Here is a 26,672-nt window from a genome sequence, read left to right on the forward strand (position 1 = left end):
CAGGCAGGCAAGGAGCGGTTCCCACAGGCAGGGACAAGGGGGTTGGAGGGGCCCTCCTCTGCCCGTGGCCCTGGGCAGCTCGGGAGCGACGCTGGGTCAGGCCAGCCCGCTCCCCCAGCCGCTGCTGGGTGATTTAGCCTGGCGAGAAATGGTTTAGTCTGTTCAGAACCCGCAGGGTGGAGAAGAGGTGGTGCTTTACATTGCGTTTACAGTGAGTGAAGTCTAAAGACCATCAATGCAGGGTCAGCCCCAGAATATTAGTGTTGCTCTAAATATAGGTGAGGAAATAGAGTATTAACTGCTCAGCCTGAGGTTCCAATCTCCTTACCTGAGCTGTACTGTAACCAAACCTAAACAGCAGCATCGCCTTTTGCTTCCTAGAGAGAGTTATCTAGCAGGGAAAAGCGTTTTCTGAGAGGCTAGAATCCAGCCCGCGAGCCATTTAGGCCAAACCTCCTCCTCTCCCAAGTATTGTTCCTAACAACCGGAGTTTGGCAGCAGATGGTTCAGAGCAGCGGGCTGCCTTCTGTCGCTCTTGTACGCGGACGACACCCTCCTGAGAACGTACCTACGGGCTCCCCGCTGCACAGAAAGACCACAACGAACATCGCTGGTGAAATCCAGCTCGGGGAGAAGGCTGCCCGTGGCAGCAGCAGACCTCCCTTGCCAAAGCCTTTCCAGCTTGTTGACGCTGCCCTATCCTACTGTCAACTGCTCCCGGCCTGGGCAGCACCCCCCTAGGCAGAAGCTGCCTGGCTATGAAACGATTTAGCTGCTTGCACCACATGGCCCGAGATACTTCTTCTCAAGCACGGCACCCCCGGTGCAAACCTAGCAATCGCTTTGTTCCCGTTTCCCCCAGGCAAAAGCAACAGCTTTAAACCCAAAGTTGTGCCCAGCCGGACTCAGAGCACACCTTGCTGCTGGTTCCCACCTCCTGACGGAGCCAGATCTTCTCCAGAAATATCTACTGAGTCAACGGCAGCACAGGGGACACGGGGAGGGCTGGGCAAGGGCAGCTCTACTCTCTGGATCTTGTTGGAAATAGTCTCATGAGCGCGGTAGTTGCCAGCTTGTGCTCTTCCACAGGCCTCTGCAGCCCCCTCCCACACCCCCCAGAACACCTCTCCCCAACAAAACGAAGTAACACCCCAAGTTTTCACATTGCCAGAGATCCTGCAGACCAGGGATCTTCTGCAGCGTCTTCTTCCCTTATCTTTGACTTCCCTCGTTGCACGTAAATAATGGAGATTATGGGTCCCTGGTAAATAAACCTGCAGGAAAAACCAGAAAGGAGAAAGAGAGGTCAGGTGCGTCAGTGGTTTTGTCCCAGTCGCTACGTTGTGATGACACCCTGCCAGCCCTCCCGCTGCCACCCGCCCCAGACTGCAGGTAGGTAAAGGATTGCTGGGTCACTGTGCTCGTTTTCATCCCCAGGCCTTAATTAAAGCATCATTTGAGGGTCCGGGAGAACGCGAGGTGAGCGCAGACCTTCCCGTCACACAGCCCCAGACCACGACTGCCATCAGCCGTGCCTGCACACCGCTGCACCAGGTGGAAGGGGCACTGGGAACCGGATTGGTGCTGGAAGGGCTGGAGGACACCGCTGGGGAGGGGGCACGCACTCCCACAGCCTTCCCACTGGTCCCAGTTAGTCCTAGATGGGCATTTCCACGTCTCCACACAGCAACAGCAGCGCGAAGGACGCGGACGCTGCGGGTCTGGGCTCTGCTCAGGGCCACGTCTTTCTCGGGAGCGATTCAGACGGAATCGGGCAGAGAGCACGCTGCCAAGGTCGGTACGCACCCAGCTGCCCCAGTGCACGGGCTGAGCTGGGATGGGTCAGCGGGGGGCTGAGCATCGCCCCGCAAACCCGTAACACAGCCCCATCCCACCGGGCTCATCGTGGTGAGAGCCCGGCGGGGAGAAGGACGAGCGTCACCGCGGCAGAGCCCGGCCTTGAGGCTCCACGGGCTGCGCTCGCAAGCGCCGGCTCCCGGTTCTCCCCCGGGAAAGGTGGAACAAGCTGTGACGGGGGGTGGGGGGGGAGGGGACACCCTGCGCCGCTCGCCCCCTGCGTCAGCAGCAGCTCGGGCTTCTCGAGTGGCTCTGCAAGAGGTGGTTAAAATCCATTTCGATGGGATTTTGTGCAAGCGAAAGCGGAGCAGGACGGGTTCACAGCGCGGCTCTGCCGCATCCTGCGCTCACGACGAGGATGCTCAGTGCCAGGGATTGCAGGGAAGGCTGGGGCAGATCCTTGCTGCACCAGTCCCTGCTCTGGCCAAAGCCCCAAGGCACAGCGTCCCCCCACGGCCCCTGTAGCACCAAGGGTGCCCTGGAGCCGCACCCTCCCGTCCTCCGAGCTCAGGGACGCAGAAACGCTCGACTCCGCACAAAAGCCACCAGCATTTTCCACCCAGTTGGTTCGCAACCCAGCAAATTCCCTGTGGACATCCCAGCCAGCGGCAGGGCTGGACACAACGTCACCTCTGTCTGGGAAACCTGTCATTCAGGGGGGGTCACAATCGTCAGAGGAGGGAGCAGCAGGGCTGAGGCCAGGGGTTGCGGTGACGGTTTGATGAAAGCTGGGACCCACCTGCCCGATGGAGGGACCTGGGGGTCTCCCCACTGCTCTCAGCTCTGCCCGCTGGCACCTCGAGGGCTTCCTGCAGTAGGGGACAGGGCTGGAAGTCACCGAAACACAGGCAAACCTTCCACCCAAGGGGAGGGCCCTGCTTCGCCTCGTCACTGCTCCTGCTACGCACGGCTGGTAATTTTCTAGCAGCTCAATTTTCCCCCCAAGCTTAAGCTCTGAGCTCAGCTATGTGGAAAAAAAAAAAAAATCAAGGAGGGGTGGGTGGATTTAGCTCCCTCCCTCGCCTTCAGCAGGGCGAGATCCATACTGGGGGGGTCCTCTCCCACTGGGAATGAGCGAGGGGCTCTGCAGAGACACCGAGCGACAGCGACGGAGCAGCGGGAGAGACCTGCTGAAGAAAAACCACCACTGCCCAGCAAATGACTCAAATCCCTTCGGCCTGGGAAATCTCATTAAAGAAATCCGTGCCCGAGGACCACACTCCTAAAGGCAGAGGCTGCCTCTGCCGCTCCGAGCAGAAGCCAGGGCCGGGGGCGCGCTGCCGGGCGGGAGAGGTTAACCAGGAGGTGCCGCCTTTGCCGGGCGCCATCGGCAAGAACAAAAAGACTTTCTGTTTGAGCAGGCTGGCTTGCGAGAGGCACCCGGCCATCAGGTCAGGGGCAATCGCGCGAGGAATTTTCTGGAAGATTTCTCCTGTGGTGCAGCTTCATTAGCAAGTAGGGCAGCGTTTCTGCTCGCGCTTCCCTGGAGTAGGAGCGATTTCAGGGAAGGCGGTTGCTTGAGCAGCCCCGAGCTCACAGCTCTGAGACAGGAGAGCTCACTCCACTGACGCACGTTGCTGCAGGGGCTTGTTCAAGAGCTTTTAATCCCTCCACTGATGCCACTTATAGTTTTAATCAGCTCGAACGTTCATTCGGCATCAGCAGGATATGAACCAGCAGCCCATGGAGTCCTAAGGAAGACGGCATGAACACGTGGGTCACGGCAGAGAAGGGAGGTGGCAACGCCGTCTATGTGGCATCGGAGGGCTCAGCGCAGGGGAGAGAGAGATAACCCAACACCTTGCTTCGGAAATCACATTATCTACCCCTGTGTGGGAACAGAGGGTAGAAGGGAAGGGGGCAGAGAGCCTGATTTATCTCCCAAGTTCTTCCTCATGCTCTGTACGGGTATTTGTGACGCACTCCTTGGGAGCTTCCTGAAATCCAGCCGCAGCAGCCTCCCCCAGAAGGGCGAGCAGGGGTGACAATGAGCAAACACGAACCCATCTGGCCCAAGGTGACGTGGCCCAGTTCATCCTCAGGGCTTTGCTTCTCCCCAGGTAGAACCAACGCTGCCCAGAAAGATGTCACCACTCCGCCGGGTGGCCCGGCCATGCTGTACCTGCTGCTACGGCCAAGAAGAGGAACCGACCTTGCTTTTACCATCCCACGGCTCTTGTCCCTGCCAAGATTCACAAACCACACTGAAAACAGCCTGAAGTCAAACCCAATGCTGTTCCAGAAATGAAACCATTGTCCTTTTCCTCGACTTGCTCACCCGGTCCTGGCCAGCAGGGTCAGGGCACTTCTACCGCGTGGTACAACGGGAGTTGAGCGGTACCAACAGGCAAGCCCTAACGGGATGCAACTCGCCGACAGCTCGCAGAGGTGCTGCCGATGCACATCCCTGCCCTCCAGGTCTGACATTCCGCAGGGCAGCAGTTTATTAGTGGTGCTCGGGAGCGGCTGGGCACGGCACCAGAGAGCTCTCGCTGGGGACAGGCGCCGCCACGCAGGGAGAGCAGATGAGCTTGTTCAGCATCAGGTCCCGTTGCATTTTGAAAATGCAAAGAGGAGAACAATGCAAATGCAAACAGTTACTTTCAGCTGAAACCAGAATGATCAAAACCAGCGAGAGAGGAGGAGGAGTGCTGGAGGGAACCGGGCCGGCCTCGGCTGCCAGGCGCCTTCCTGCTGAAGGCAGCCCACGAGATGCTGCAGGCTGCCCCACGCACAGGCTCCTTGGGCGTCCAACCCCAAAATCAGACCTACTGCTTCATCCACAGTGAAAATATCACAGACTACGATCTACCACAACAAGCTGCCTTCTGCACCGATCACACCCATCGGGGGTTTATGTCCTACACGAATGAAAACTACAGAGTTTCCTAAACGTCTAACCGTAGGCGGTGGGTGATGCTGCCACTCGCTCCCCCTGTTTCTGTGGCCCAGACCATTGGTGCCACTCCAGCCAGCAGCCACCAGCCACGTGCTCTCGCTGTACCTCGCTCCTCAGCAGCTTGCCTAAAGGGTTGCTCAATCCACACCGCACAAACCCACAACGTCAGAGGGTCCCACTGAAGTTCCCTGCCATGGGGAACTCTGAGGGCAGCTACAAGACACGAAGAAAAAGACGTTCACGTGGCAGGAAAGGAGGAGAGAGGAGAGTTGTCCCAACCTTCCAGTACGGACAAAGAGGGGTGAAATACTCCTCTGTGTGAGGTGCAGTGCCAGCACTGGGCTATCACAGGGCAACCCAGCAGGTACCCAGCACAACCCAGCTGCTCCCCAATCGGACCAGAAAGGCTTTTGTCCTCTTTGCCCAAAAGGCACGCTGTTGGGAACAGCGATCTCAGGCTTTAGATAACCTCCTTCTGCAGAAGGTGGGGGAAGCAGAGCGTCCAAATAAGAGAACACCTTTGTTTTGCCTGGGGAATGCTGCCCACCTCTGCTGGAGCTACCGCCCCGGGGCCACCAGCAGCGCTGGTGAGGGGAGCCAGGAGCTATGCAGGTTGATCTGCGACAACCGGGCTCATCTCCACCCCAGACACCCTGGTGGCCAACAAAAGCCAAGCCAGAAACACTTTTGGGGCCGAGAACTGACACTGAATACCTGCATTTTGGAAGGGGAACACAGCACAAAGCCTGACGACCGGCAGGTACCTGCAGCACCCGTAGCAGAACTAAAGGCAAAGCTGCTGGGACACGAAGCGAAATCGGAAGAGGTCAGTGGCATCCCAGAGAACAAGCAAAAATCAGGGTCAGGGAGGGATACAGTTTTCCAGGTTACGACAGGAACCGAGGCTGAGCAGGGTCTGAAGCCGTCCTGGGGAAGAACAACTCGCTGCATGACCCAGCAGCACGACAGGCTACGCACCAGTGCCACAAGCAAGTTGTAAGAGATTACTCGAATTTCTCGGTCAACTTCAAATTACCTGAGAGCAGAATTCAGGCCCTGCTCTAAATCCCATTTTAAGCTTCTCAAGCGGGTTTCCAATTTAAGATTTGCATTTAATCACCACCAGAGGTAGGCTGCTTTGAGCGCACAACCACACCAGGCGTTAGGAAAACCCCACGGGAAAGCACACCACGTATCCTGCCGCCCCATACCCGAGCCGGAGGAAAGCTCCCCACAGCACAACGCCCCGGCTTGGCGGTGAACATCTGGCTGATGCCCGGCTCCCATCTGGCCCAAGCGGCCACGTTCCACGCGCCGGGCCGCGTGACATAAACGCATCCATCTCGCCGGAGCCCATCGGTGCGGAGTCACGGCTGGTTCTGGCCCTGGATGGAGCTGGGGTGGGGTGGCGGGGGGGTGGGATGTGGCAGAAGGCAGCTGGGTTTTAAGCAAACAGCCCCGGGGTAGGACTGTCCCCTCGGTGTTTGTTATCCCTGCGTGTCCTATTCTGCAGATATGCGCAGGATGAATTTTCCCCCCGAGGGAACGGGCCGGTTGCATAACTCGGCAGCATCGTGTCGGCGCAGAGCGGTCGCAGACGGCAACGGGCACCGCGGCGGCAAATCCCCACCCGACCCTTCCCCGGGCAGCAGAGCTGCTCCCTGAAAGAGCCCGATTTGCCCCACGCCTCGCCCCGGGGGGGCGCCAAGGCGGGGCACCACGCTCCTGGCCCCCCGCGGCGTCATCACACCCATTTTCAGGGCTCAGAGTTCTGCAGATTCACTCCCCCACCCTAATCCCCAGCCTGCACTTGCACTGGGACCAGTACCGAGCCCCAGCCCCGGGGCACGAGCAGTCGCATCAATTTACTTGCACTGAAGATCTTAAGGGCGTTAAATATTTGGTGCCGGGGCGCGGAGGGGACGGTCTGCGGACCAGTTTGCACAAACCAGCCGTGACAGAACTAGACCCACCCCACGGGCCTTTCCCTTTCTACATCCCTGTTTCTCTGCAAAGAGCACGAAGCTTATGTAAGCTCAGGAACCCTCCGGTGGGCAGCAGAGTGGGGACGAGCAGCGCGTCGCTTTACAGAAGCTCAGGAACCCTCCGGTGGGCGAAAATGAGGGTTTTTAGCAAAACCGGCCAAAATACCCCCCCCCCCCCCCGCCCTTCCCCACCGCCCTGCTGGTGGAGGCTCGCTCTGGGGAGCGGGGCAGGCACACAGCCAGGGGCTGCAGGGCTGAAGGGCGGGTGTTTGCTGGCCTGGGCAGCCTTTCCATCCCTCTTATCTGCTGTGGTCCGGCAGGATCCGGGCGGTTTCAGGGTGAGGTAAGGGCTGGGAGCCCAAGCTGCAGCGCCAGCACCTGAGGCAGGCGGGTTGTCAGTGGTCTCCTGGGACCAGCAGTGGTCAGGGAGCTCTGCAGGAGCTCGAGAAAGAACCTGGGCTGGGCAGACACCAGCCTCGCCCCTTGTAATCCGCAATTTTTCAGTTTCCTTGAAGTGTTTGGCCAGCAGAATCCCTAGTAACAGCTCCTGTTTACAGACAGCTCTGCCATACAGGCAACACCTCCCAGTCCTTCGGGGTCACTGGTTAATGATGACACCAGCTACACCACGTCCCTGGGGGTCCTTCCAGATCATGCGTGACCACTCAGGACCAGGACCTCTGAGCTTGGGACTTCTTAGGAACCAAGCTGGGGGAAGAAGGGAGGGGACTCTGCTTGAACAGAGATGAGCTCAGTCGGGGCACAACGGTTTTGTAACCTTCCTTCCTGAGCAGATGCAGGTCTCCAAACTCGGATGCTGGAGACCAAAGCGTCCTACTGGGTCTGGGCAGCTGCAGTTCACAGCAAAGGGAAGTCCTGCCTTGAGCAAGGAAACGAAACGAGACAGACCCACGTGCCTCAGAGGTGAAAGCAAAGGGAACGGCTCTGTCCATGCCAAGAAGGACCTGCCCCTCAGTGGGGCGGCTCACCGAGCCAGCCGAGCCCCAAGGTGTCCTGTCTGAGTCTCAGCGTGTGCCAGACAGCGAGGTGCTCCCAGCGCTGACCGCAGAAATTACCCCACACAGCACAGGAGGCCAAACTGGCCGCTCCTTCCCTGCCCCTGAGAGAGACAGACATACCCAAAGCTGGTGTCAGGGGGTGCTCACAGGGCTCTCTGGCGTGCACTGGCCAAGACCTCTGAAGAGCAAGGCTCCTTGCCCAGCCCTGCAAGCTCTGCTGGGCCTTGGGGCAGTTGCTAATTCTGTTTCTCACCTCTATTTTTGCAGTAGAATAGGTGAGAAAAAAACCCTCAGAAGCAGTGCTCTGATGAGTCACTATAGAAATAGCTCTGGGAACATAAAAGACTCCTTTGTGTCACTATAAAGTACATTATCAGGCTGGTACAGCAGGCAAAAACACAAAAACTATGGATCACTTACCCAGTTGCAAAGCACAGCGGTGCCCTGCCCTGAATTTAAGCAGCACATGTAACCTGGTCCATTCTGGTTTCAAGCTCAAAGGCATCAGGTCGATCCTGCGGGTTAGCAGCCAACATGTCTTTCAAGAGCTGCTTGATCCCCTCAGACATGGAAGTCCTGCGTTTCTGAGGGATGTGCAGCTCCATCTTTGGGTTTTCTAGCAGCGCTTCCCCAACGGGCACAATCTCAGTCCCCTGCTTGATGTAGGTCCCCAGCAGCTCCTTCTTGGTCTCCGCATCGATGAACGTTATCCTCTCAATCATGGCCCAGATGATGATGCCGAGGGCGAAGATGTCAGCCTTGGCGGTGTAGTGTCCCTCCCAGACCTCGGGCGCCATGTAGAAGTCGGAGCCACAAGCCGAAGACAGCCAGTACTTGTTCACATTCACATTTTTGTTCTCATGCCCGCCCTCCTTGCCCCGAGCGGTCAGGCCAGCGCAGACCTTACTCAGCCCGAAGTCGGCCACCTTGAGAACGGGGGTGCCGGATTTCTCGGTGATCAGGATGTTGTCTGGTTTCAGGTCCCGGTGGACGATGTGGTTCTTGTGCAGGAAGGCGATGGCGCTGGTCAGCTGGAGCATGAAGCTCTTGTTCGTCGCCGGGTCGGGTCTTCGCGAGAGCACGTACTGGTTGAGGTCTCCCCCTTCGCAGAACTCCATGACAAACCACAGGTAACAAGGCTCCTCCGCGTAGCCCAGGATCCTCTCACCTAACCCAAAGGGACAGAAGCAAGAGTGGGTTTTTCAGGCACGTTACAAAACTTCCACACACGCTCAGCGCGGGCAAGGAACAGGTCTGGTTTATGCAAAACTTGCGGAACGGGACCAGGACCTACGGCACCGCAGGGTACCAGCAGCCACGCTGGCCCTGCCGCGGCTTCGAGTGCCTTTAGGATGCTGCAGAGTGCCACGCACCAGCACCACGTTGATCCGAGGCCGCTGCCTGGAAGCCAGCTTCTGCCCCGGGAAGGGCAGGCGTGCGAGCGAGACCGAGCACGCGCCTTCTCGGGTGCTTGGCAGGGCACTTGGAAGCGGAGGGTTATTTTCCTGCGCTGCTGTCGGGCGATTCTCCCCAGGCTCTGACAGCCAAAGCAGCAGAGACTAAAAGCACAATTAGCAGGAGTCTACAGGTGGGGGGAGGAAAATTAGCTCTACGCAAACGTCAGCTCTCCCACCCGAGCTCTGCTGCAGGAGGCAAAGGCTGGCTCATACCTCACGCTTTACCAGTACTAGTGGGGAGTAAATCTGCCCCTTCACACAGCTTTAAGTGCCAACAAGTCTTTAAAGAGAAGCAACCGGAGGTCCAAGCAGCAAACTACAGCTAAGCGCAACCTCAACCGCCCTCAGAACTGTTGCCTCGCTCGTTACTGCTGCTACTCGATAATTACGCCCCGAATTCTTCCTTCACCGGACAATTCGTTGAGCTCAGAGCATCTCAGGTCCAACTCACTGCATCTGGGTTGTGCTTCACCACCTCCCTGCCAAGGCAAACCACTCTCTGGCACATAAACTAGACACGTGGGGAAATGAAACAGCATCATATCAGTTAACGGGGCTGGGTTTGCCGTCGGCGCTCCCCAGGGCATCCTGGCATCACTCCGTGATGCCAGGATGCCCTGGGGAGCGCCGACGGCAAACCCAGCCCCGTTAACTGATGCCAGGATGCAAACTCCACTGCCAGACCCCACATCACCTGCACACACCACCAGGGCATTGTTTTGCTGCAGGAACGAGGGGTTGGTTTGGGTTTCTTCCACCCTCAAGCACCATAAGCAAGAAGCTGGAGGACACCACTCACCTCTGCCACAGTTAACGAGTCACACAGACGAACCGGAGTGTTTTGAAAGCAGTTAAGTAACTCCACCCGTTCGACAAAGTTGGGTTTTGTTTTAGCAAAGCCCTAGAGAGCATCTGGGAAAGCCAACTTCCAGCAGCAGGTAAAGCCAAGGGCTACCAGGGACACCAAGCCCTTTGGCTGCCCGGCACCCGTGCCTGCAGTGGTCAGCGATCGGTGTGGGTGGGAATATTGGTTATTTGCACAAACAGTCTGTATCCATGGCTACTGCTATGGAAATGGAAGTCTGCACAACAGAAGGATTTGGCTGCACCTCCCTGCCCTCAGCAGAAGATGAGGGTTAGGTCTGGGGGATGGGAAGGACCGTGAACAGGCTGGGTGTACTTTGAAGGGCCAAACGAGACCCCCAAAGTGCTGGAGGGGGGAAGCTCAGCACACAAACCCGTGGGAGCAGCACAGGACAGCTCAGCTCTGGCGACCTAAACGCTGACCAGGAAAAGCAGCCTCTCTGGCATGAGGCGAGCGTGACAGCACAGAAACTGAGGCAGAGGCTGCTCGTCCCGGGAGCGGAGACCTTGGCACAGCCGGGGCAGCCCCGGCTCACGCCGCTGCCATCCCCTCGGGTTGGCTAAAGCCCAGCGATGCCGCAGCGGGGCACAGCGCTGCGCTTCCCTGCTCCCCTCGGCACCCACATAGCCCTGTCACGGGGAGCACGAGGGGTTGGCTCTTCTCAGCCGGCAACCTCACCACGCTGGTGAGCACGGCGAAGAGCCCCGCGCTGGCCGCGCGGGGCCCGGAGCATCAGGCCAGGGCAGGGAGGTGGGAGGGCGAGAGCCTTCCCACGGCAGCGCCGCCGACAGCCCCTGTCCGCAGGGAAGCGGCTCGAGCACCAGCTCACCAGCAGCCAGGGCCTGCCGGCTCCAGCGAGCCGAGGTTTGTTTCCAGCACAACGAAGGCTTCGATTTAAAACTTGGTCCCCGAACCCCGGCAAGCTGCAGGGAGGACGCTGCTGACCCAGCAGTAGCTGCAAGCCCCGTGCACTTCACTTTGGGTGGAGCAGTGCTAGGAGAGGCTTAAGCCAAAGAGTAATTTCTCCTCGGGTTTTTTTTTTTTTTTTTCTATAATCTGAAAGTGTTTTCGTTGTTAAATCATCTTCCTGCCTTCAAAACAAACAGCTTTAAACATAAAGAGCTGGCAAAGCCGCTCTCTGAGGATGAGACGTTAAACCGAAGTGAAGCAGCCAAGAGCTGAAGAGATGCAGACGACAGGCCAGACCTGTTCCCCAGCCCAGAGCGAGCATCCCCACACGGCTCCCTGCCCCAGCCCACGGCAGCACACTCTAACCCCTCCATCCTCACAGCAGCTCTCCCGTGGCCCATCCTGGGAGCTCATTAACAGCTCGCTAATTTGCTTAGCGTCCCGGGGGGGGGGGGGGGGGAATAAAAAAAAATAAACCTAATGACAGCAGAACCAGCACCTCGCTCCCACGTGTAACCTCTGACTCCCTCCGCGCAAAGAGGCTGCGCTGGAGAGACGAGAGGCGGCAACACGAAGCCTGGGGGCTTGGACAGCCCACGAGCGATGGCTGAGCAGCGGTGGCAAGTTGGTGGCCCCGCAGGTGACAGGCTAGGAAGCCACTTTCCACCTGTTGGCTTAAAGCAGCTCTGTCCCTGCTACGGGCTGGGAGCGACGAGAGGGGCACGTGGCCGTGCACAAGCCCTGAAGATGCACGTGTATCGGGGCACCGAGCACGTTGCTCAAGTACGTGCCTCCCCTCCAGGCTCAGCGCTGGGCTTCCAGCGCCCTTTCCGCGCTCTGCCCCGCGAATTTCTTTATTCCACATCTCGTTAAAACGATGAAGGCGCAGGGCTCCGCGCTGGAGCCGAGCCCCGACAGCGCCGGGTACCCTGACAGTTGTGCTCCCGATGCAGAAAAGTCTCCGACTAATCCCCCCACCCCACCCCCACCCTCCCCCCCGCCCCTGCAGCTCCGTGCCCTGAGCCCCGGCGCGTTGGCACAGCATCTGTGCAGGCCCGTAAATAGCCCAGCTGCGGTCGTGCAGAATGGCACGGCGGCACGGCTACGTGCCGGCTACCTCGGCCGGAGCGGCAGCACGGGCAGGGAAGGAGAGCCAGGAGACCTGGGAGGCTCATCTAGCTCCAGCTTTTGTTCGGAAAAAACATTCCTTGGTGCCATACCAGAGGCAAAGCTGGGGAAGGCAGCGAGCGCAGCCTCTGCCCCAGCCCGCGGCCAGCACAACGCAGCCCAGCGGGCGGGCAGATGGCAGGGAGAATGAATGCTCTCTGGTTTGGGGAGTCAAACTGCTGCTCTCCAGCCTCGGGATGGAGAGCCCAGCTCTGCTCCCCTCTTCAGAGGGCTGCAGCAGGACCGGGGCAGGCAAAGCCCTCCCCACAGCAGGGAAGTCAGGGGGCTCTCTACCCCCACTTCCCAAGCATCCAAGAGCTTTCCCTGAGCCATGTCACCTCTTCTCGGGGGGCACAACACGACAAAGGGGGGCAGGGAATCTTCTGTACCTGCCTGAAAGAGCTTGACTTGCTACAGCTGGACACACACGCGAGGGGAAGAGTGGGCTCCTCTCCCAGGAGCCGTGCCCATGAGAGCACGTAAAGGAAGCACCCAAGCTACACAGAAATTAGGACACTGCCCTTCCTGGGGACACTCCCTTGGGTGGCTGGGTGTGGAGTGGGAAAGGAGAGCAGGATCAGGTCTGCGTGGGGACAGCCAAGCAGGTCCGGACACGCTTCCCCCAGGAGTGCAGAGGGGACAGGGGCAGCCTGAGAGCCAGAGGTTTGCTCAGAGGATGGGTCTCAGTAGCCTTGAACGACGCCCGTGCCTGGCACAGGGTCTGGAGGCTGCCTACACCGGGGGGACATGGGGAGACTGGCTCCCCAAGGGGTGTATGGGAGTCCTGGCACACAAGTTCGGGAAGGAGGGGGGTTTGGGCGAGCTGGCTCTGGCTGCGGCAGCCTGCGGGGCACAGGGGCATCGAGGATACAGGGCTCTGGTATTTTTCCACATCTTCACTGCACGTTGGCAGAGCTGGGTCTGACAGGCAGCCAAGGGAGCAGAGGGAGGGAGCATTTTGGAGATGTCACCGTCACAGTTATCGACGGTGACAGGAGGTGACCCCTAACAGCCCCATGACGCTGCTGAGGGACCCCAGGGGAAGATGGGGGTGCGTCAGTCCAGGCTACAGGCACCGGTGCTTCCAGAGCTGCCCCCAAAGAGCTAGCACTGGTGGGGGGAACTGGGGACAGGAGAGGACAAAGAACGGTCCCAAAGCTGCAAGAGCTCGAGGGAGCAGGCAGGGCACCGTGACGGTGCTCAGAGGAGAGAGGACTGTGCGTCAGGCGGGGAGATGTCCCCTTGGTGTGACTGGGGCAGAGACCAGTGACGGTCCCCGAGGGACGCGTGTGGGCTGTGGCGCAGGTCAGGGTAGCGGAGGGAGCCTCAGGAGGGGAGAGTGAAATGGAGGAGAGGGTAAGCACCGGCAGGGGGTGCAGGGAAGGGCTGAGGGCAGCTCCCCAGGGCTGGGTCTGAGCCTGGAGGTGACAAAAAGGGTCCCTCAGGAGGAGGGGCCTGGGCTAGGGTGCTACAGAGGTGCAGGGCACAAGGAGGGACCCCCGGGGCAGGGCACAGGGTGGGGGTTTAGGGAGGGGCGTCCCTGGGAGCAGCACACAGAGGAAGGGGAGAGAGCAGAGGGGACACACAGGCAGAGCCCAAGGGCACAGCACGGGGCAGGGCGCAGGACAAATGATGCTGTGCGGGGGTCCCAGGGCGTGCTTGGGGTGGGTGGCAGCAAAGGGGAGTGCTGGGGGCAGCAGAGGGACCCAGGGTGAGGGGCAAGCCCTGCAGGGACAGGACCAAGGGGGGTGCTGGGAGCAGAGGGGAGCATGCCTGGGGCCGGTACCACTGAAGTCCAGAGGGACCCCAGGGCTGGCACGGGTGACACAGGGGATGGACAACCTGGGTGCAGTGGGGTGAGCCCAGGGGGAGCATATATACTAGCAAAGCAGTGAGTTAAGGTGGAGGGAGGGGTGTTGCGAGAGATGGGGGGGGGAGCTTTGGGTGCTCCTCTGAGGGCTGGTGATGCCCAGGAGGGATTTGAGCAACGGGGCGATGCTGGGGGACAAGGGGGCTGCCCAGGGTGGGGGTGCCCCAGGAGCTGGAGATCAGGGTGCCCCAGGGGAAGGGGGGGGGGGGGGGGTGGTGACAGCAGGGTGGTGGCAGCAGGGTATGTCCCAGAGGTCCCCTAGCGCAGGGGCATTGATGACAGCGGGGAGGTGGCAGCTCCAGGGTGGATAACGCGGGGGTGAAGGTGACACCGGGGTGGGCAGGAGGCCCTGGGGATGGAGGGTGGGTGCCGAGGAGGGTGCTGGGGCGGGGGGAGGCGGGTCACTCCTCGGTGTAGCAGCAGTACCGGGGTGCCCCGGTGGGGGGGGTGTCGGGTACCTTTGAGGGAGGTCTCGACGAGGCGCAGGTAGAGCTGGCTGCGCTTGTTGCCGTGGCTCATGCGCTGCCCCAGGCCGTGCCGCTGCAGGACGCACTCCTCGAAGCGCACCACGTTGGGGTGCTGCCGCCGGAGGCTGGTCAAGGCCCAGAACTCCGCCAACGCCAGCTCCACGTTCTCGGGAGCGTCGCAACGGATCCGTTTCACCGCCAAACGGGCGCCGCTGCGGCCCGACACCGCTTCGTACACCACGCCGTAGGCCCCGCGGCCGATCTCCGCCACCAGGCTGTACCGCGGAGGCCCTCCTCCTCCACCACCACCACCACCACCTGGGCCGGGCACCACCGCCGCCACCGCCGCCGCCATGGGGCCCCGCCGCGCCGCCCGCCGCCGCCGCGCCGCCCTTTGTGTCCCTCGGCGGCCGCCGTCCGCCGCCTCCATGGCGCCGCCGCGGGGGGGCCGCGCACCCGCCGCCGCCGCCGCTGCCGCCGCGCCCCCCCCCGCCCCGCGCGCCGGGGAGCGCCGCGCCGGGGAGCGCCGCGCGGGCGAGGGGGCACGCGCCGCCGCGTCGGAGGGCGGAAAAGCGCGCCCTGCCTGCCCCTTTAAGCGCTCGGCCAATGGCGGCGGAGCGGGACGAACCACGGCGGGGGCGGGGGGGGGTCGCCGGGACCGCGTCGGGATCCCGTTGCCCCTCAGCGGTGGGGTGGGCCTCGGTGGCGGCGGCCTGGCCCCCCCCCGCCGTGGTCGGTAACCGGGGCGACGCCCCGCCAGGGCGGCTCAACGCGGTGGGGGCTCAGCGCGGCGGCCGGTCCTCCCTCCCCCCCGCCGTCTTGGTAGATGCCTCCCCGGTGTAAACAGGCCGGTCATCGGGGCGGCGGCGCCCGGCGGCCGCCCCGGCCTGGCTTGGTCTCCCCTCCCCGCCGGGCACGGCTCGGCTCGGGGGAGGCGGTGCGGCGCGGAACTGGCCCACGGGGCTCACCTGGGGCCTGGCGGCGGCGGGTGGCTCCGGGCCGGGCGGCTCCGGGCCGGGCGCTGCGCAGCGGCGTGTGAACGGGCGGGGTGGGGTGGCGGCGGCGGCGGCGGGATAAGAGCGGGGCTGCGTGCCCTGACGTAACCCCTTATGTAACGGCCGGGGGTGACCCGCCCCGTTCCCCGTCCCCTCCCACCGCACCGAGACGGTCGGTGACACCGGGCAGGGGGATCGGTGCACCGGGGAGAGGGGTGACGCCGCGGGGGCCGTGCAGAGGGAGAAGGGAGCAGGTGCACGGGTGGGGGTCGGTGCACCGGCGCTTTGCGGCCGCACCGGGAAGGGTGAGCGCGGGGCTCGGCGGCGGTTTGGGAACCCCGGCGGTATTGGGGGACCCCTCCCGGGCGCCGCCCTCGCCTCTACCCCGGGGACGGTGCGACCCGGCTCACCGGGGAGTTTCCAGCTGGAAGTTCCCCGGGAAAGTCGCTGAGATCCCGGGGGGCATCGCCCCGTTTCCCCGGGGGCCGGGTGGGTGCGGGTGTAACGGGGGGTTTGGGGGTTCCCGTGGGACGGGAAATAGCGGGACACAGCGACTGCCCGACACCGGGACCCTGAGGGGCGGCGGGGGCTGGGTGGGAGCCCCGGGGCTGCAGGGGGTCCCCCCGGGATGGCCGCCTCCCCCCGTGACTTGGGTCCTGGCTCCGCGCGAGGCTGGTTTGGCCCCCGTTGCTCCGGCGGGCAGGGGGTGTGGGACAGCCACGTCCCCACGCAGAGGTGCCTGTCCCACACACCGTCCCCAAACTGCTTTTCACCCCCCCCACCCCCCCACCCCCCCGGCCGGGGCTTTCACAACCATCCGTTCCACCCCGGGCGGGTCTAATCCTGCACCTGGGCCTGGTGCAGCCGGTGGCCCCCGGGGTTCGGGGCTTCACACGCCGCCGTGCAGCTCCCCGTGGGCTTGGGGCGGGGGGGGGGGGGGGGGGATGGTGATCGACCCCCGTAACGGGTTGGGGTTTTTGTTTTTCCTAGCTGTTTTTCCCCACGTTTTCCTGCCGGTGACGTTCGCTGCGGACGGTCAAGGAGAGCATCTGCAGAGCCAGTTTACAGAAAGCTTTAAAAAATCACCCGTTTCTTGACTCATTTCTGAGGCGTGGGCCGCTGCGACCGCGCAACCCGCAGCAGCTCTGGGCTGTGTCACGCTGGGCCCACCCCACCCCCCCCCAACCCCCCACCGTGGGTGGACAGAGACCCCCCCGGAGCCACCAGCACCCAGGGCCCGGCGTGTGGGGTGGGCGATGGCTCCCACGGCAGGGCTGAGCCTCTGCGAGGGGTTTGAGCTCCATTTGCTTTTAAACGGAGCCGCTTCACCTCCCGGGCTGGGGGGGGCACGAGGGGGCCACGCCGCAGCCCCCCGTGCCGCTCGGCAGCCCGGCACGGCGCGTGCCGGCCGCGGGGACGATGGCGGCGGCGTGACTCGCCGCGTTCGCGTGGGCCCCGCTTTTTGTGCGGCCGTGGAGTGGCCACTTGTGGCTCCTGCCCACGCAGGGAGGTCGCCGTGTGCCCGCAACCTGTGCCCACCTGGGCTGCGCGGTGACCTTGAGTGTGACGCAAACAGGGGGGTGAACCAGCTCCCCGTCCCACGGTGCCATTCAACCGGCTGCCGTGTCCCCCCTCCCCGCAGCGGTGACCTCTCCCTGCTCCGTGCCGCCTGGCTGCCATCTGCCTCCAGATCGCACCGGAGGTTCGCTCCGGTGCTGTCGCGGTCGAGCGGAGACCGCACGGCTCCCGCGGGCGGCCGGCAGCAGGACCCCGGGCTTAGCCCACCCCCACCCCGCCGCGGTTCTCCCCACGTTGCTGTCGGGGCCGTTTGTCACCCACAAAATGCAGCCGGGGTGTCGCTTGCCCCGCAGCAGCCGCTGGTAGCCCTTGCTGCCCTGGGCCTGCATCTACCTGCGAAAAGGCCACCTCCCGCCCTGCCTGCAGCAGCCCGGGACCCTCCACTGGGCACCCAGTAGCCACGGCTGGGTGAGCAGGGCCGCCCGTGGTCGCCCGTCCCTCCACGAGCACCCATGTTTGGGGTGCCAGGCCCTGCTCCCCAGAAAGCACGCGGGACCCCGCTGGGAGGTGGGTTTTAGCCACTGCAGGACCGGGGGGGTGGGTGAGCCGTGGAGCTGTTACTAGAAAAGCCCCGTCCCACCGAACTGGATAAAACTGGTGGTGCTGGAGGAGCCGCAGCCGAGCGACTGCCTCCCCACGGGACGCTCCCACCGGCAGCGCTGGGTCACGGTCCCACTGCTGGGGGACAGACCGGGCATCCAGGCAGAGCTTGTCCCACCCGCGGGGATGATTTACCCCATCCCAGGGGGGCCCTGTCTGGTCTGGGGGTGAGTCCCCAGGGAGGGGCTGGGGGCGTCGGGGCAGAGCGGCAGCGCTGGGTGACGTGAGCTGCCATTAACTCCCACTTGCTTTTCGCGGTACGCACGCTCGTCCCCCTCCTCGCCGAACCCGCTTTTCACTCGTGGAGTTCAGAAAACTTAACTTTTCTATTACCGCACATTTCTCTTACCCAGGTGCTTAATTACCATTGTCCCAGGGAAATGTCAGTGTGACTCAGAGACAGTTTCCCATTAGGAAGCGGCAGCTGAATATTAATTAAACTTGCTGGTGGGTGGGCTTGCTCCCAGCTCCTTTCCAGGGGGACTCTGTCACCCCCCATGCCTGCCCGGACCGCAACTGGCCGTGGGGAGGACGCTCTCACCCAGCTCAGCACATGCAGAAAATCAGCCAGCGACCACTCCGGGCGCAGGAGTGACTCGACCTCCCTCCGGGAGCAAAGGGACCCAGCTCCGAGGGAGGAACCTTATTACGAACCGTTTTTCTCTCTGTGCCCCCAGGATTTGCTCCGTTTCCAGCAGCGCGTCTCCCTCGGGTGCAATTACCCTGCGCGGGGAGGCGGCTGTACCCCCTGTCGTTGGGCTCGGGGGGGTGGGGGGGGTTGCTGCAAGCTCTGCTTTTGGGGCGGGGAGCAGCCGTGGCCACGCTGCTCCCTGCCACGCTCCGTGGTCCTCGGGCAGGCGCCGGCCTTTGGGCCGATGCTTTTGCTCTCACCTGCAGATGTGGCTCCCGAATGGAACCATTTGCCTGCGGTAACGGCTGGAAGCGGGGAGGCCAGGCTTTAGGGATGGGCTTCGTGGGTTTGGGGGGGGCTAGTTGACAGAAATAATGGTTTTGGTGTAAGAAATGCTTGTCCCCGCCGCGCCTGCGGTGCCCGCAGGACCCCTAGTCCAGGCAGCAAGGGTTAAACCTGCCCGGGGGGTGCCCGCAGCCCCTGGCCGAGGGGGTCTGGGGTGGTCTGCAGCTGCGTTTTGTTCTTCTCACCTTCGTTCCGTGCCAGCGCAGCCCAGCACGCCGCAGCGAGGTGGGGACCATCACCCCCTTGCCGCAGCGCTGCCACCTCCCGGGGTGGGTCCCGCAAGGGACGTCTGCTCCGCCGGCCCTGGGGAGATGCAGGATGCTCTGCCCTTGCCTTGTGCCCCCTCCCTGTCCCCTGTTCCCTTGGTCCCTCGGTGCTGGCACAGCCCCAACCCGGGTGAGCTAAAACCCATCTCCCAGCGGGGTCCCGTGTGCTTTCTGGGGAGCAGGGCCTGGCAACCCAAACATGGGTGCTCGTGGAAGGATGGGCAACCACGGGTGGCCCTGCTCACCCAGCCGTGGCTACTGGGTGCCCAGTGGAGGGTCCCAGCTATGCCGATGGTCCTCACGCCCCTCACCAGCACCAGGAGGGCTGAGCAGGGGGCACCGGGTCTGGCGGCTGGTGTTTGAGCTGGGGAGAAAGGCAGGTTGCTGGGAAACATCCCTCTTGAGCGCCGATAAAAATAGCTCCGTCTTCAAGGCGAGAGGACGGGCTGCGCTGGCAGCGGCGTGTGGGATGGGCTCGCACCCACCGGGGCTGCAGGGGACGGGACGGGCTGGCCTGGCCCCGCGGGGGCTGCACCCCGGACCCCCCCCCCCCCCCGGCTCCGCACCTCTGCCGTGACACAGTGCAGGGGGACGGTGGTGGATGGGCTTGGGGGGGTGCCCTGGCGTTACCCAGCGCTGCCCTACACCCCCAAACTGGGCTCGGAAATGGGTGAACAGGAATGGGGGCTGAGCAGGGAAGGTGGGGGTGGGTGTCTCTGCGTGCCCCCCCCCCCCCCAGCTCCCCCTGCCCCTTTGGCTCAGCTTGTCGGGTTTGTCCCCAGAGGCGAGGGGAGGGGGAAGCCCAGTGGGTTTGAGCCCCGTTGGTGCGGAGGTGGGGGGGGGTTTTCCCTGAGAGGGTTTTGCTGCCCAACCGCAGCCAGGCTGGGTGGGTCGCAGCGGGGGGAACGCACACACCAGCCTTTCCCGGGGTGTGAAGACCCTCTCGCCCTTCCCAGCAGCTTCGAATGGGCTCAATCTGCTCCCCGGCGTCGCCACGAGGACGGTGCCTCTCCCCAGCCTGGGGGGTGTCAGGGCTTCACCCTCCCCTCCTTCTTGGGCAGCGCTTGAATTTGGTGCCCAGGTACGGAGCTGCAGGGGGAGACGGACCCCATCCTGGTGCCCTGCCACCGTTTGGGGCACGCGTTTGGGCCCCGAGGAGCGAGGCTGGCCCCGCTGGGGATCCCCGAGGGACGCGTCCGGCGGCGGTGCAGCCGTGGGACACGCACCCCTGTCCCTGGGGCAGCCGGGGGGCTGCGAGGAGACCCCGGCACAGCGGGAGAGCCTGCTCGGGAGGTGGCGAGGATGCTGCGGGGCTGATTATTCACAGCTTCCCTCACCCCGATTGGCTCCGCGGCGCCGAGCGCAGCCGGGCCCCGCTGCAGGAGGAGACTCGGTGGCCATAAAAGCGAGGTGGGAGCCGGCGGGAGGCGAGTCCGGTGGGCACCCTGGGCACCGCCGCGGGGCCGCCAGCCAGCGTGGCCTTGCCACCGCCACCGCCGCCGATGACCGGTTCAGCCTGACGCCCGTGGAGGGACACCCACCACCCACGACTCGGCGAAGCGGGTGCTCGGCGGGACGGGGAGCAGCGGCAGGTAGGGCTGCCGGGGTCGCCGTCCTGCTCCCGTCGCACGGGCGCCGCTGGGGTATCGGTCCTGCTCGCCGAAGAGTGACTAAAACCAGCCCCCCAAGGTGAGAGCTGCTCACGGTTGGGCTTGTGGCGTTATTTCGAGGGGCTCCCGCCTGGCCGCGGGGGCTGCTCCTGTCCCTCGAGCAGTTTCACAGCCCATGAACCGCTGTCCAGAGCTTCGCTGGGGTTCGTTTCGATGCGAAGTCACGTCTGCCACCCCGGCAGCGGGGACAGCTGGGGCTTGGAGGGGCAAAGGGAGCTGGGGGGGGAGAGGATGGGGGAGGTTTCAGTCTCCCCCCGACTTGGCTCAACCAGCAGCGGCAGCCGCAGTGCTGGGTTTTGCTGTGATCCTGTTCCAAAATTCATTGGCTTTTTTTTGGGAACCTTTGTCCTGAAGGCGTTTCCAGGTCATTTTTAAAGGTGAGGAAAGAAATTGCTGGAAGGTGATTCTTCTTCTCCACCAGAAATACCTGCAGGGTCCTGACCTGCCTGAGTTAGACCTGTGTGGGAGGAGAGAGCTGCTCAGCCTGGGAGAGCCGTTCACGTCCCTCACTAGAAATAATCACAGGCTAATCATGACGGGGGGCTCGATCTCCGTGCTGCCTGGCACACACAGTCCCCGTTCCCCAGCCCTCCTCGGGTCACTGAGCCCGTAACTGGCCCCTGGAGCGCACGGACACAGCTCGGGACTTTTCCACACGAGAGCAGAGCCTGGGCACCCAACGCTGGTTGGGACAGGGGAGGAAGGGACCCCGGCAGATGCCTGACACAGGTAGGACGTGCCGAGGGCAGCCGCAGCAGCCAGCACCCACCGCTGGCATTGCCAAACACTGCCCCGATCCTGTTGAGGCGTTTCTGCGGGAGGGACGGCTCCAGAGCCTCCGGGCTCCTCCAGGTAATGCAGGATCGAGCTCTAACTCTGCTTTTTTTTCATCCTCCCTTTGTGTGCTGCTTCTTTTTGCTTTTATCCAAAGCCCTTTGCTTTCATCCCCTTTTCCTGCCCCAGTTTTGCCAGCGTGTGTGTCCCCCGGCCGCAGGAGCAGGCAGAGCGCTGCGGGGGCATTCGTGGCACCGCCTGGACAAGGTAGGTTCACAGCAGGGGGGTCCCAGGGTGCCCGGGCATGGAGGGTCCACGCTGTGTCCTGGAGAGCTGCAGCTCCCCTGAGTGCCCTGAAGTCCTCCAGCTGCAGCAGGGCCGGGGGCCGGGTGACAGGGATGGGACACACCATGTCCGAAATGGCAGGGGACCGAGCTGTGGGGTGCCGGTGAACATTCCCGGTACGGTCCCTGCACGCTGCTCCGGCAGCACGAGGAGCAAGGGAGGGAAAACGGGGGGGGGGGGGGAAACTCACCTACCTGTGCCACTGGTGCGTCCTCGCTCATCGGTGGCGGTGAAGCAACAAGGGGCCGTCACCGTGTCCCAGCGGCGAGGGCTGGCTGAGGTCCCGCCGTGCCCATCCTGGGCATCTGCCTGCCCCGGTGCCTGCTGCTCTGCCAGGGCGAGTTGAGGTGATGCACTTCGGGCTGTACGGAGCCGGTGCAGCCGAGGAATGCAGGCAGCTTGATACACGATGGTGCAGATAATTCAAATTAAATTTTAATCTAGCATGAATTAATACTGTGGCATTAACATTTCTTCATCAGTACCAATTACAGTACATTAGCAGATACTGCTGGAGAATACAATAGTCTCTGATATGCGTCAGTAATGGGTAACAGATCCCTCTGGGTCATGCCTTTCCACCCCAGATAAAAGCAGCCAGGGAGGCAGGCAGGTGCTTGCTGCCAGCGCACCCCTTTGGGGTCAGCTCTTGCTCCCAGGGCCGTTGTGGTCCCGGTGGCACCGCCGCCCCGTGGCACTGCAGCCGGGGCTGGCACCGACCCCTCCAGCCTCACCTGGGGGGTTCTGGAGGGGTGCCGGGTGCTGCCGCCGGCACAGCCCCTCTCCCAACCGTTGCAAGGTGTGTTCAGCTCTCCCTGGCCTTGTCCGAGGAGCTCCTGGCAGGCTGAAGGACGGTGATCGTGGCTTTCAGGTAGGCTTGAACCTGAAATCTGGCTTTTTCCCCCTCCCTCCCGCTCCACCAGCCTAGCAGAAGCGGCGGGTGGGAGGGAGGGGAGCTGGAGCTGCCCCGGCGTGGGGTGCAGCAACCCGGGGTGAGTCCGTACCGGGGGATGGCATCCCCCCATCCCCTTCCTGCTGGTAGCTCCCATCGCGGTGCTTTTCTTCCCCAAGGCCAAGGGGGAGAGCCGGTGATTCATCCCCTCGGCGCCGCGCAAACGCGGCGATCGCAATATTGCAGAGAAACTCAAAGCTAAAGGAAAAAAAAAAAAAAGGGGCTTTTATTTCTAACGGTACAGAAGGAGCGGTGGAGGGAATGGGATGGGATGGGATGGGATGGGATGGGATGGGATGGGATGGGATGGGATGGGATGGGATGGGATGGGATGGGATGGTGGTCCCTGCCCCGGGGACCTCGGTGGCCCTGGGGGGCCTGGCTGTGGCTCAGGGCTTGCGCCAAGGATCAAGCTGCAGCCGGGGTAAGGGGTTGCACCCCGTGGCGTCCCCACCGATCGCTCCTGTCCCCTTCTCTCCCACCGCCTGGGACCCAGGAGCAGCACCCAGAGGTGAGTCGCTGGGGCACGTCCCCAGAGCAGCGGCGCAGGTGGAGGCGGTAGGTGCCCCGCACCGAGGGTGCCAGCGGGGCGGCGGCGATGGGCTCCCCGGCTCCGGCGCGGGGTGGGTGATGGGCTCTGTGCTGTCTCGCCCTCCCCAGGCAGCGGCTGCGGGGTGCGATGGCACGGTGGGCGCTGGCGCTGGCGCTCTGCCTCTCCCTGGCCACGGCGGCGGCCGCCGACTGCGTGACCCAGTGCTCCCTCTGCGCGGCCCAGACCCGCGGCACCGAGAGCCGCGTCCAGCCCCTGGTGAGTGCCAGCCCGGCGCAGCCCGTGGGTCACAGCAGCGGGGGTGTCGTGGGTGCTGGCGCGCGGTCGGCAGAGCTGGGTGCTGCCGGGGTGGCGGTCGTGGGCGCCGCAGGGCGCAGGGGATGGGCGAGCTTTGGCTCCTCGCTGAGCTCGGCAGCACGGTGGGCACGGACCCGTGGGCTTGGGGTGGGGGCAACCCCGGGGTGGCGTGGGAGGAAGGCAGGGGGGTCACTCCGAGCAGCAGGGTGATGCCGGCGGGCGCCCTGGGGCCGCTGTCTTGCAGATGTGCCTGCGGGAATGCCAGGGCTCCTCGCCGCCCGGCCCCGAGTGGGAGACGTGCAGGAAGGCGCTGGTGCTCCTGGCCCCACTGGTGGCCCTGGCCGAAGGGACAGACCCGTCCCCTTGGGAGGCGGAGGGGGACGAGGCAGAGCTGGAGCAGGAGCTGGGTCCCGGGGAGCTGCCGCCGGTGCCGGCCAAGCGCTACGGAGGCTTCATGAAGAAGATGGCCAAGGGGAAGCTGCTGTCCCTGCTGCGCGAGAACGCCCACAGCAAGGGCGGCCTCAGCAAGAAGTTCGGGGGCTTCGGCCGCAAGCCGGGGGAGCGGGCGGCCCCTGAGGACTACCCGGGGCCAGGGCCAGCAGGCGATGGGGGTGAGGAGCCCACGGGTGCCGGGGCCGAGGGGCAGGAGCTGGCGGAGCTGCACAAGCGTTACGGGGGTTTCATGCGCCGGATCCGGCCCAAGCTCAAGTGGGACAATCAGAAGCGCTACGGGGGCTTCCTGCGGCGGCAGTTCAAGGTGACCACGCGGTCGGACGAGGACCCCAGCGCCTACTCAGGGGAGGTCTTGGACCTATAGAGCCAGGCGTGGGACGGGCAGCACCACGGTCCCCGTGCTGCCAGCCCGGACTGCGCCCTCACCCCCAGCCCCATCCCCTGCCCAGCCCGGTGTGGCCGGCGTCATCCCTGCCTCGTCCCCCCAGGGAACCATAGGTCCCCATCCCTGGTTCTCCCTCTCTGATTCACCTGCCCATCCCTTAGCGGGGACCCCTGTGCATCGAGGGGACAGTGCCACCCCTCCAGCTGCTGGCAGCGTGGCTGCGGGTCCAGCCCCAGGGCTCCTGGGGGCAAATGGAGGCGGGGGGACACACACACACATATCGTCCACCCTCCCGTGGCTGCAGAAGCACAGCAGGGTCTGGAAACCATCGCAGCTGATGTACAGGGCAATGGCCTCTGAGTGCGGGGAAGGATGAGCTGGGGCAGGATCAGGCCCTCTGGGCTGGTAGATGGTTCACGCAGCCAGGACGGCTGTGGGGAGAGGTGGCTGGGCAGGGCTGGCACTGCGGCACCACCACCGGGGCAGGCAGCCGTCCGAGCACGAACCCAACTCCCCTCCCCGAGCCGCTCGCTGCGTCCCACCCCTCCCAGCACCCGCCCGGTGCCCCTGGGCTCCCCCCTCCAAAAACAACCCCCGGAGGCAGGGATGGACCCGCACCCCGGTCCCTGCTCCCCCCACCCCACCCCACCCCCCCACCCCGCAGCCAATAAAAGGCAGATGCCAACGAAGCCGAAGCTGTGCCGGGTGCTGAGCATCCTCCGCGGGGCCGACCAAACCCTCAGCATGAGGGGAACCACGCACCCCAAGCTGGGGCCTGGAGTGGGGGGCATGTGTGCCCAGGGCTGGGGTACCAGGGGTACCAGCTGTGGTACCCTCCCTGCACCATGGGGGCCAAGGGGGATGTGGGAACCCACGCACCCCATTGCTGCTGCCCCTGGAGCCATGCCCCGGGGTGGCGAGCAAGGGCAGGGATGCTCAGCCCAGCCTGGGTGTGGGTAGGGTGCTGGCTGGGGACCACCCGCTCGCCCCCAGCAGCGCCCAGGGGAGGCTCCCTCGGGAACCGCAGCCGCTGGGAAGGGGCAGCCACGCCGAGGGCAGCGGCCAAGCTGTCCCCTTCCCGCTCGCACTTCAAGGACGGCGTCACCCCGCCGGCAGCAGCTCAGTGCTGACAAAGCCCAGCCTGGGCAGCAACTTCTCTTGCAAACTTCTCCATGGCATCACCCTCCACGCAGCTCAGCGCTGGGAGACGCCTCACGCTGCCGTTCCCGGCCCTGGTGACACACAGCTTGTGTGCCAGACACGGCCGAGCCACCAGCTCTTGGGGGGGGCGGGGGGAAACTGTCACTGCAGAGCACTGGCACACTCAGGTCACCCACAGCACAGGCTGCAGCCAGCACCCCTGTTTGGGCACCCCAGCTCCAGCTCCCCTCCCAGGGAATGGGTGCACCTAGAGACGCAGCTGGACTGCACGGGGAAGAGGGGCCAGACCTGGGTCTGTCCTCACTGTTGGGGTGGGGGGGGGGGGCTGCTCCCCTCCCTCACACCACCCAGGGGGAGCAGCAGCACAGCCCCCATCCCAGCCTCAACCTCCTGCTGCCTCCCCCTGTACCACACCAGAGCAGGAACCTCAACCTTCCTCCTCCTCCTCCCGCTGGAGCACACCGCAGGGCTGTGCAGGATGAGGCCACCCCCTCCTCACTGCAGGCCATGCGGTCCCCCACCCCACCACGCACCTCCAGGGCAGGTGACAAGGTGACCGCCCTGAGCACGGGCACAGGCTGATGTGCAGAAGCAGCACAGGACTTTTCACTTTTATTATAAAAATATCTTGCAAGCAAAAAGAAAAAAAAAAAAAAAAAAAAAGGTCTGTACAAGCAGTCACATCATCCTCAAAGCATCACCAACCCACCCCCCCCCCCCCCCCAGCAGCCGTGGGGGGCCAGCCCCATGCAAGGGGTGCTGCAGGAACCAACGCGGGGTGCTGGCCCTGCACAGTGGCCCAGGGAGGGGGCACATGGAAGACACTTGGCCCCCCGGGTGGGCTGGAGGGGGGAGCCTGCCTGGCCCCCATGGCAGAGCTGGGGGGAGGTCGTGTAAGTCTCTTTTAATCTCTACGGGGTTTGGGGCTCTTTAGTGAGGCCTCGGTCTTCATTTTGCACATCTTATTCTAGTGTTAAGTACACAGCAGTACACCCACGTACAACACGAAACATTGGGTTTTAGCTCTAAAAATTAATAGTTACATGTCAAACAGTCAAAACATGTTACACGGTACCTGCGGGGAGCTCCTGGGAGGGGGAACCAGGCTGGTGGGGGCACCCACAGCCCGGCCAGCACGGAGCTGCACGCTTTGTACAAGCCTGGGGCAGCGCTGG

General features: G+C 63.5%; 2 protein-coding genes across 2 annotated transcripts; one reads left to right on the top strand and one right to left on the bottom strand.

The window, feature by feature from the left end:
* Positions 1–1,154: 1,154 nt before the first annotated feature.
* STK35 (serine/threonine kinase 35) lies at positions 1,155–14,940 on the bottom strand. The gene is made up of 3 exons (XM_086474776.1): positions 14,487–14,940; positions 8,181–8,928; positions 1,155–1,274 (listed from the first exon to the last, which is right to left on the bottom strand). Exons 1-2 carry the CDS (start codon positions 14,923–14,925, stop codon positions 8,216–8,218), a joined length of 1,152 nt encoding a protein of 383 aa, XP_086330902.1. The 5' UTR covers positions 14,926–14,940; the 3' UTR covers positions 1,155–1,274; positions 8,181–8,215.
* An 8,390-nt stretch (positions 14,941–23,330) lies between these two features.
* On the top strand, positions 23,331–24,315 carry PDYN (prodynorphin). The gene is made up of 2 exons (XM_086474905.1): positions 23,331–23,459; positions 23,743–24,315. Exons 1-2 carry the CDS (start codon positions 23,331–23,333, stop codon positions 24,313–24,315), a joined length of 702 nt encoding a protein of 233 aa, XP_086331031.1.
* The last annotated feature ends 2,357 nt before the right edge of the window (positions 24,316–26,672 follow it).

This window comes from Leptosomus discolor, chromosome 17 (assembly GCF_034619465.1).
Source record: "Leptosomus discolor isolate bLepDis1 chromosome 17, bLepDis1.hap2, whole genome shotgun sequence".
NCBI classification, from domain to species: Eukaryota; Metazoa; Chordata; class Aves; order Leptosomiformes; family Leptosomidae; genus Leptosomus; species Leptosomus discolor.